This window comes from Branchiostoma floridae, chromosome 4 (genome assembly GCF_000003815.2).
Source record: "Branchiostoma floridae strain S238N-H82 chromosome 4, Bfl_VNyyK, whole genome shotgun sequence".
NCBI classification, from domain to species: domain Eukaryota; kingdom Metazoa; phylum Chordata; class Leptocardii; order Amphioxiformes; family Branchiostomatidae; genus Branchiostoma; species Branchiostoma floridae.
In genome coordinates this window covers 19,027,831-19,038,217 of record NC_049982.1, presented here as the reverse complement: position 1 = coordinate 19,038,217, position 10,387 = coordinate 19,027,831, and the positions used below count along the sequence as shown (strand labels likewise).

Here is a 10,387-nt window from a genome sequence, read left to right as displayed (position 1 = left end):
ACAAGTAGGTGATAATATGTTCTAAGATACTTACTAGTGTGAAGTTTTTGGTAACTTGAAATTGGTTGTGGAAAGAAATATGTGATGTCTATGATGAAAAAAAAATTAAACCACAATAACTGTTTTCAAAATTTTGGGCAGGAAAATGCAATGACTTCGAATTCATCCCATGCAAACACAACAGGCTCGTTCTCATTTAAATGTCGAAATGATGTCGCCTGACTTTACGCCTTGATATGGAGCAAATTACAGACAACATCACTGGTTCCTTCATTTTTCCACAATCCCTGTAATGTTGTACAAAAGATGCACCACAACATTCGTATTGGTTGATGACTTAGAAGATCATTATAGCCACGGGTGGGATTTCACACCCTAAAAAATGGCTGTCGCCTGAGAAGAAACGAAGAATTCAAATAGTAGCCAAATATGTAACAATTCAGTTCCCAGAATGATTGTTCGGCAGGTGAAACCAGCTACCCAGGCCCTCTGTCTGATCACGTCATATCGCTCTTGTGACTGATCTTGGAGGCTGTGTGAGGTGGTTTATGCCTGTCGCCAGATTCGGTAACAAACGTTACCACCACGAGTGCGATGGTTGCCGCGGATATATTGTCCACATATAAGACTAGAAATGACCGTTTTTGTGACGCTGTACTGTTTTTCTGGCTTTCTAAAGAAACAAGAAAAGGTTGTTGACTGTATCCCACCTTGCGTAACAAAATGTTGTACATAAATGACTGTAACAAACGTTACCATTGTTCGATGCTGTCTAAGCTTTCTATTTGGCCTGGTGTAAAAAAAGCTGCCCACTTTTCAAATGTCCCTAGGGACATCCACTTATACCTAGATGATGTAGTCAATAAGGTAAATCCTTTCGAAGAAAACAGGGTAAAGTCTACTGTTGTAACAAACGTTACTGGTAACGTTTGTTACCTGCCCTGTAATGCATTACCAATGGGAACGAAAATAATAAGTTGCAATTTTTTGGCTATGGTTAAAAGAGGAATTTTCCTTAACAACCAGGTAGTTTTCACTGAAAATAAAGCCGATTTATTTTTCGATCAAAAAAATGCCATTTTCGACATTTCAATGAGAAGAGTGAACAGTCTTGTAAAAATGTGAAAAGGCCTATTGCTATATAAAGGCCAGGGAGGTCTCTATTTTTAAAAGCATTTTGAAGTTAATTTAACCAATTAAGGCAATTCAAATCTTTATCCTCACTTAACTGTAACACACATGTTGGATGGCAATAAACAGTAACATAACCGCTGCCTGTTTCAGTACATCCATCCCGACCAGCACAAACCGTCCTACAGCCCAGTCATGAGGCGCCCCCTAGCAGATCCTAGTCAAGCTGCAACTGCCATCCAAAAGACCTTCCGGGGATACAGCACCAGGAAGGTGATTACAGCTTAAGCTTTACATAGTTTTCTGCAACCGTAAGAAGAAGGTCCAAGAAAATGAATAGGTCACAATTTATGATAGTAGTTTAATTTGGTATAAATTGAAATTATGCATAGTGCATGATCAGGTTATATGGTAAGTTAATTGGAAAAATATTGAGATTTATTTAGAACTCGCTTAGTATTGATTTCCATCTCTTATAGTGTGTCATTGTGAAAGATACTCTATAAATCTGATGGTTGAATCTTCTAGATACTGAAATTACTTTTTTTTAAATCAAATGTGTATTCTTTACAGAGTTTAGCCATGGCAGAAGAAAAAATGCTACTACATGTACAGTATTACTGTTGGTTGACCATTACATTGCATTTCACATTGACATGACAAGTTCATAATCATATCACTTCTTCTGTCCTTTTCATCATTAAGATTGGTGTCTTCCCAATCCCTTGTATTTTGTTGTCATCATCATTTAGGAATGTTCCTCCTCTTCTGAGAACCACACTCCTGACCTCATAAAACATGACATTGTAACTGACCTTGACAAACGACAAGTACCCGGAAAAAACAAGACCGTCAAGTTTCACAAACAAAGTTTGAAGCTGCGACCTTTGACCAGACAGAACACTCCCTCCCCCCACACACAGACGACGCCCTCACGTGACCCCGCCCATGTGGGTGGAGGAATAACCGACTCTGGGCCCTCCCAACCGGACACATCCGCTCTGGACGAGTTGTTTGCCTATGACATGGCAGAGGGCTACATTGATGGATACCTGTCAGAAAGTCTTATTCCTAAGGCACTCACAGATCTACTGGCTCCTGAGACGACTGCGGTAACTGCCCAGCCATATCCCATCTTAGTGTAGACCCTCGTAGGAACAAATCCTTGATATGTAGGTCTACATCTCAGCATACTCGTCAGCTCAAATGAAGAACTGCTTTCAGTAGATGGTAATAGCTAGTCTTTGCCAAGCAGCAGACAACAAAGTCTGACTCAATGTACTAGTAACTAAAATGTAGAACACCTACTAAGCTAATGCTGTTGGACTACATGTAGGTGTAGAGGACAAAAGTTTGTTTACCGGGTAACGTATTGCAGCTTTAGTTTCTGCAATGTTCTAACATTTTGAAAGAACAATAGTAGTGATCTATCTAATCACCACTTTCCTAAGCCTACTTAGTATGTAGATAGAAGGTAGTACAAAACAACAGTCAGCAGTAGAGCTAGAGATCATATAATAGCTTATCTGTAGGAGAAAAAGATACATGTGCAACTTATATAACATTCTTCTTCTTGTGCACTGTTATATGCTCTCCTGAGTAAAACTACTATAATGCTACAATGTTAATCATTTCTATTGTTTTTTCTGCTGCACTGTTACACTTGACAGAGACTTCACTATGACCGCGTACTCAGGAACTTTGTGGTCAGTTTCATCAACACCTTCCTGGACGACGAGGCCATTCCTGATGTCCTGATTGGCGTTCTAAAAACCGACGCGCCCAAAGTGGTAACTTGTCTACAAGTGGTCACGTTATTAACTTGTGCTGCCATTGATGTATAGCTTTCTGTGGATGTTTGCCTTCATTAGTCTAAGGTGTAATATTCATATTTTGTCATGTAAGGCAAGTTAAATAATTGCCAACATTTTCTATGATACAAATTTTTTACTAGAAATAGTGATTATTTTTGTAAACTAAGTGAAGCTTTTGCACTTCAATAGTTTGATATATCAGAATGTAATCAAAGACTTGCAATTATGTAAAGTTAAAATAATTTTGAGTAATGCTAAGTACAGAACACTTTTTAAGAACACTTGCTCCTTAAAGCAAAAAAAAAACAAGTTGAACAAAACATTTTATACGTTATCAATGAAATCAGAAGCATAAACCCACAGAGCAATGGCAGATGCTAGTTAATAACTTGGTAATTTGTTGATAAGTTACTAGTTAAAACTTGTACACAAGACAAGTTTTCTTGTAACAATGTAACAACAAGAACTTCAAAGGCATTCTGCAACAGTTACTGAACAAGACAAATCAATTACATATTACTGTTACAACCCTTACACTGCCAAGCCCTGATATATCTGGCATACAAATATATGCCCTGTGTGCCATGCATGCCTGGATATAACCAGGATAGGGCATTCCCCAAAGTAACTGCTTTGCTTGCATGTAGCGCGAGAAACCTGGAAATTAGGGGCGTCGGCCTTGTTCAAGGTTTTTTATTTGGACGTCAGCGGTCAAAACCTGACACTGAGAGAATCTTATTGGGCTGAAACTCTGACAGTTTAAGGGTTTTAACTTTAACACTTTTCAGAATTGTAGACCAGTCTTTAATCAATCTGAACAAAGCCTGTTTGAAAGTTTAATGCAAAAATGAAAACAACTTTCTTTTATCCATAAACTGACAGCTTGGATTTTGTCCTATTCCCTTTGACCAGGGTATGTCAGCAGCCCTCCACTTCCAGTCAGACCGCAGGTTTGCTCAGAACTATGTAGACTCTCTCATAGAGGAGATGATGGAGGAGGAGCTGGTACCAGACATCCTCATCGAGGTGCTGTCAGAGCACGGAAACCAAACCGCACAGGTAACAGAGAGGTCACAACCATTGTGCCCATTGGTCTGTGTTATTGTTCATGATGTTATCAATTCCTAGCCTGGGTACCATCCGGATAGTAGTTCGCTCCTATGTTCGCTTCTGCTATCCGTCTGGAGACCTGCACATTCAAACCGTTTGGTGCTAACGTACGTTAATGAGCAAATCAAGGAATAGGTTCTATCTAGAGCACTCGTTTGATGACAAAAGGCCTCCCGCAAGCAGACAGAGGGCTTGTCCGGTGTTGGAACGCCTGTTCGAACGATCGCTTGAACCCATTCCATAATTTGCTCATGTGGTGACCAATCAGCGCCTGCGTCCAAAATTTCGACGATTCCAGACGTTAAGATGGTCCGCGTTCCCAGACGGAACAGCAGAGAAGCGACTGTATATAGTGTATAATGAATGTCAGAGCTAGAAGCGACTGTATATAGTATGTAATGATCACCAGAGCAAACTACTTTCCGGATGGTACCCAGGCTAATCAATTCTAGAATTGCCAAACAAAGGATGACTTTCTAAGGACACACATCAAGAGCAGTTCCCACTCAGGACGTGATAAAACTGACAACCTCGGACCCAAACACTGCTTGGAAACGCCCAAGAAGCCGCCCAAAAGAGAGATGGGAAGATCAGATCTTCAACACACTCAAAGAGTTGGGGGTCTCCAGAACCAACTGGAGGGAGTACACCCAGACCAACCTGGCGTGAACTGTCAATGTCTTTAGCTGCTTTGCATCAGACTATGATGCCTGCGAATGATTGCTTGATGTTTTTTCACCAGTCACTTCCAGTTATCCTTTGGGTTGAATGTACAATAAACTAATAAAAAAAAGTAATATTAATATGAATGTACAATACCAGTATTTCTGAGTAGAAAACTGTGCAGTGGGTGAAGTTTATTATGAAAAGTTTCTTGTAGTACTTTATTCATCATGATTTTTAGACCCAAATGAATAAGTAACTTTACTTCCTAAGGTGCTCACCCTTTATACAATGTTCTAAAAGCACAAATATGGGGCTAGTTTTACTGACAACTTTTTTTTAATTCCTTATTTGGAAGGTGCCTGTGATATACTCCCCACGATTACCTCATGGCCTGACGGCAGCACATGAAGATCTGGCAGCTGGTGTTACTGAAGACTTCCTAAACTCACAGCTGAAACCTCAACTCAGGGATGTCGTGCTGGAATCCAACAGGGAACTGGTAGACAGGTAATGCTATATTGCATGTAACTGTTGAGCTATAAAGGATGGGCATTTCATTTATAACGGTATACAGTAGAAGCCGCTTAATTGCACGGCCTATTTGCCCGTGAATTTCGTGCAATTATCCGGCTGGTGCAATAATGCGAAGTTATCTTGCAGGACCAAACCAGTTTGGGATTTGGGGATTCCGTGCAGTTAACAGAAGTGTGTGTTAATCCGTTGTGCAATTAACTGGCTTCTACTGTATTGTCTTTGGTGGCAGTAATATTTCTATTTGTTCTAATAATACTTCCGTGAAAACGAACTTCAAGGTACTTTTTTGGTCTGTTTGTTTGTCTTGGTGTGTGTTCAAATTTGTTTCTGCTGGCCCTGATCCAGTTGTGACTAGAGACTAGCAGGATGCAAAGGTTTAGCTGGTCTGTGTCCAAATTACTTTTTAAATTAGCAGGCTGACAGGAAGTGAATGTTGGCACAAGACCAAAAGTCAAGAACCCGATCATGTAATGTGTTAAATGGACATGCATGTATATATGGTTGTGTTATATTTGTCAGGAAATTTTCAAAACTGTAAGTATTTGATTTCTTGTTGAGTCAGACCTGTTTTTTCTGGCTAGTATATAATGTTAGAAATTTTAGCCATCAAAATTTGAACATGATGACTGTACTAACGTTATTGGATAAAATTGTCAATGGCCTGGACAGCCAACATGGGCAACTAGTCTTTTCTTACATTCTGTTTGTCATTGGAAAGAGTACAAAAGATTTGCCTGAACAGTCCCCATTCGCTCATGCCCACCATTGAGTCTAGAAGAAGGGAATAATAACTAATGGAAGTAAAAGGAAAATTACAAGACACATCTCACTCCTGCCACGTCTTACTTCCACCTTATAATTATAAGACACTATGGTACAATGTACATTAGCTGAGGAACAGGAAAGCTCAGTTCATACACCTTAACAGCTGGACTGCCAGACATAAAGCACTCTCATTTGTAATGAGGAACATTAGAAACAATATCTAGTAGATGAAAGGCCCATGTCAGTACCTATCTGTAGTAAGGCCATGTTGATTTGATTATATGGATGACATCCGCGCTCGCACCAATTTTCGGCCGTTTCCAAAAAAAAAAAAAGTTTTCAACCACACAATAAATTGTGTAAAGCAGCTGTAAAATGAGCACAAATATTCCGTAGATTGAAAAAAAAAAGTATCAGAAAACGGATAACTAATGCCATAGAATGCCAAAATAAATCTAAAGTCAAAGAATAAGATGTGAAAGGACAGAAAGAAAAAAATCTATTGTTGGTAGGGGGTGGTATCAGTGCAGAAAATTCAGGTCCAGAGGATCTATTCAAGGTCCGGACATGAACCTGGACCTGACTGTCTGTGGAAACTTGATAACTGGCAATACTCAAAACAATGGTAATTGGTCAATTTTGCTACAAAGAAATCTGTTTGGTGGATTATTGGACTCCCACTGGCATTTTAAAATCACATCTCCGTGTAATAAAGGCTAACTGTCTCTATACCGTTGACTGTAGAAACTTGGTACAATTGACTATAAACTCTACATGACTTCGCTCTTGTTGTCTTCTTGGTCCCCGTTAACCCCAAATGCCTGCCGACATAGTGTGTCCATTTTGTAATTGGCGAAACCTGTTCCTCTGATTTTTGTCAGGTCTGTTTTCGGATTGGTCCAAGAAGAAAAAAATGTTTTGCACCCGTAGGATGTACTGGTCCCTACACCTAACTGTTGGTATACCGTACTAAGTGTGTTTAGTCCTATGTTCAACCTTCCTGGCCACTTTGATTTCATACTGAAGGCAACTTTTTTTTTTTGCCAAACTTTTTTTTTATTCGCTCGCTCGCATCAGTTTTGGAGTTCCCAGAGGATGTCATCCATATAATCAAATCAACATGGCCTAATGAAAAAAAAAAAAGAATTAACTTATAATAGACTTAGTCTAACTATTTCAATTGATCATGTTTTATGAATGCTAACTCGTAGTCAATTTGATACTGATGGTAATGTTGTGTTTAATATATAGTTCTATAGTAGTAATATATAGCACTCAGTTCACAGTTTAAAAGTGTATTCACAGAAGAAGACACCACAGACATGCCATCTCTTGGAAACCCCTGCACCACTCCTATGGAACATATAGACATTTCTACGTATGGTGTAGAAAAAATGTTGCAAGGCCTTAATCCGTCCAAAGCATCCGGGCCCGACCAAATACCGCCTTGGTTCCTCAAAATGACAGCCAGTGAAATCGCACCTGTTTTGACTAACATTTTCCAACAATCGCTTGACACAGGAGAAATCCCCCAAGACTGGAGAGATGCAAACATATGCGCCATTTTCAAAAAGGGAGATAGAGCGGTTCCCAGTAACTACAGACCTGTTTCACTTACCTGTATTTCCTGTAAACTACTCGAACACATTATTCATAGCCATATCATGAAACACTTGGAAGGCCACAATATACTAACGGACTACCAGCATGGTTTCAGAGCAAAGCGATCAACAGAAACACAGCTTATTTTAACAGTTCACGACATAGCTGGGGCACTGAACAATAAAAGACAGGTGGATCTAGCAATACTTGATTTCACTAAAGCCTTCGACAAAGTCCCACATAGCAGACTCATAACAAAACTGGAGTACTATGGAATTCAAGGTTCTACATTAAACTGGTTAAAGGCTTTCCTGACAAATAGAGAGCAAACGGTAGTGGTAGAAGGGAAGGCCTCAGCTCCAGTTAAAGTAGCATCGGGAGTTCCACAAGGGACTGTTCTGGGACCATTGCTCTTCCTCTTGTACATAAACGACTTGCCAGACCAGCTCGATTCAAGTGTGAGGTTATTCGCCGATGATTGTCTGCTATATATAGAGGTATCTGCAAAGAATGACTCACAACTTCTTCAGAAAGATCTGAACACCCTGGAAGAATGGCAAAGGAAATGGCTTATGCAGTTCAATCCTGATAAGTGCTATATCATGCACATAACGAACAAACGAACACCAAATGTGTCCCCTTACCAGTTTTGTGGTCAGACATTAGCAACCACAAAAAGCCACCCATACCTAGGTGTTACGTTAACAACTGGGCTGAAGTGGGGTGTCCATGTTAACAAAATAACAACCAAGGCCAAACAGACATTGGGAGTGATCAAACGTAACTTGTGGGCATGCCCAGCCCGCGTAAAATCACTTGCATACACGTCACTGGTAAGACCTAACCTTGAATATGCTGCAACAGTATGGGATCCGTATACAAAGAAAGACAAAGATAAACTTGAAAGGGTACAGAACCAAGCTGCCCGATTCTGTACAAACAACTACAACAGGGATGCTAGTGTTACCAAAATGAAAACAGATCTACAGTGGACATCACTTGAAGACAGAAGGAAAATGTCCAGACTTTGCATGATGTACAAAATGACCAATAAGCTGGTGGACGTACCGACTTTTAAGTATCTAATACCAGCTCAAAAAAGAACAAGAAACAGCCATGACTTCAAGTACCAGAGTTTCCAAGCTAGGATTGATGTGTTCAAAAATTCGTATTTTCCCAGAACTATCGTAGATTGGAATTTGTTATCACCAAGTACAGTAGGGGCATCTTCTCTGGATAGTTTTAAAGAACGCTTGCAGTTAGATGTGCAAAAGTTAGGTGTGACGGATCGTTCAGTGTAATATAACCAGCTGCTGCCGCGCCGCGTGCCTGCGAAGCTGGTGTGTTACGCCGAATGGCGGTTATACCGGCTATATAGATACAGATACAGATACAGATACAGATATAATAAAACAATGTGGGACAAATCAATGAATTTCAGTGCTGTATGCATACATGACTGTCATGCTGATTGAATAATTTTTGATCTGACTTGATTTGTATTGATGGTGCAGGATACCAATTACATAATATTCATACCAGTCCTATAAAACTAAGAACAATACTGTTTGCCTTGAAACATGTTTTACTAAAAAGTATAGTTCAGCCATATTGTCTTTGTATTGTCTTATTATGGTACAGTAAAAAGGGTATTTTGGTTGAAAGAAACAAATATTTTATTAGTTTTCATTATTCCTTTAGAATATCATATCATACCTAGTACTGTATCCTCATAATGATGCACTTTTATTCCAAACAGGTACTTTGCAGAGAAGTCCTTTGATCCCAGACTGATCCGAGATGTTTCAGAAGAGATCATGGAAGAAGTGGTACAAGAAGGCACAGAGGAGGCTATAAAAGGTGCCATAGCAGACATGGTGGGAGACACGATATACCGCGGGGCAGCGTACGACTGGACCATGGACCTGGCCACGGATGTGATTGGAGAGTTCATGCCTGACATAGTAAGGATGAGTACTTGTGTAGTGTGAAGATTTTAGCAGGTTTTTTGTTATGGAGGTCATTAAGTTGGTATATTTACTGTTAATGCCAATGCAATGATGATATATTCAGCCCATATGCACAAGGGCATTCAGAAAGTGGGGCAAGCCTTCCTAGGGAGGAAACGGCATAAGTGCCTCTGTGAAAATCAAAGCGTCTGAAATTGTTTGAACACCGCGTGAGTGCGTCTCAGCGCGTCTGAGCCCATCCCTTGCTGTCTACAGAACTCCTGTCACAAAGGGCGTCTTGTCGTCTGGGACGCTTTCATTTTCACAGAGGCGTTGGCTTAAAGCCCAACTCTAAAGGAAGGCTTCAAAGAAACCATGTCACCAGTGGGACTTCATATCATAAGGTACAATGTATAACAAGAACATGAATAGGCAATCTAAGTAATTAAGTCTGGGCTTGAGTGCGCATAATATTTCTTCATCAATCCACTCAGAGCTAATGCCAGGCTCATAATTCCAGACCAGGACCAGGCCAGATTGTTTTCGGGAATGAAAAGTAAAAGTATATATCAATGGACATACACGATTCATGCTCATATGACTATTGTTTTGTCATTTTTTATGTTTGCCTTCTTTTGTATCATGATTTCCATTCCCGCAAACTGCCCGGCTGGGCATTTTTCAAAAAATGTGGTACTGGTGTAAGTAGACACACTTACTTCCATCAAGTAGTCAGCTTGTGCTGTTGCCCATTCTGTGTTCTCGTGATGTGCCGTGGCCTTGGCGCTGTCAATCTCTGATTTCTGTTCTGGGACA

At 40.1% G+C, this 10,387-nt stretch overlaps 1 protein-coding gene across 2 annotated transcripts; it reads left to right on the top strand.

The window, feature by feature from the left end:
- The first annotated feature begins 1,161 nt into the window (after nt 1-1,161).
- On the top strand, nt 1,162-10,352 carry LOC118414901. Of its 2 annotated transcripts, XM_035819196.1 has the most exons (6): nt 1,162-1,404; nt 1,884-2,243; nt 2,802-2,921; nt 3,858-4,004; nt 5,077-5,228; nt 9,382-10,352. In XM_035819196.1, the coding sequence occupies exons 1-6, from the start codon at nt 1,327-1,329 to the stop codon at nt 9,611-9,613; spliced, it is 1,089 nt and encodes a 362-aa protein (XP_035675089.1). In that variant the 5' UTR covers nt 1,162-1,326; the 3' UTR covers nt 9,614-10,352. The 2 variants fall into 2 exon arrangements, with proteins under 2 accessions (XP_035675089.1, XP_035675090.1); XM_035819197.1 differs by lacking the exon at nt 1,884-2,243 and having other exon boundaries at nt 1,176-1,404; nt 9,382-10,350.
- The last annotated feature ends 35 nt before the right edge of the window (nt 10,353-10,387 follow it).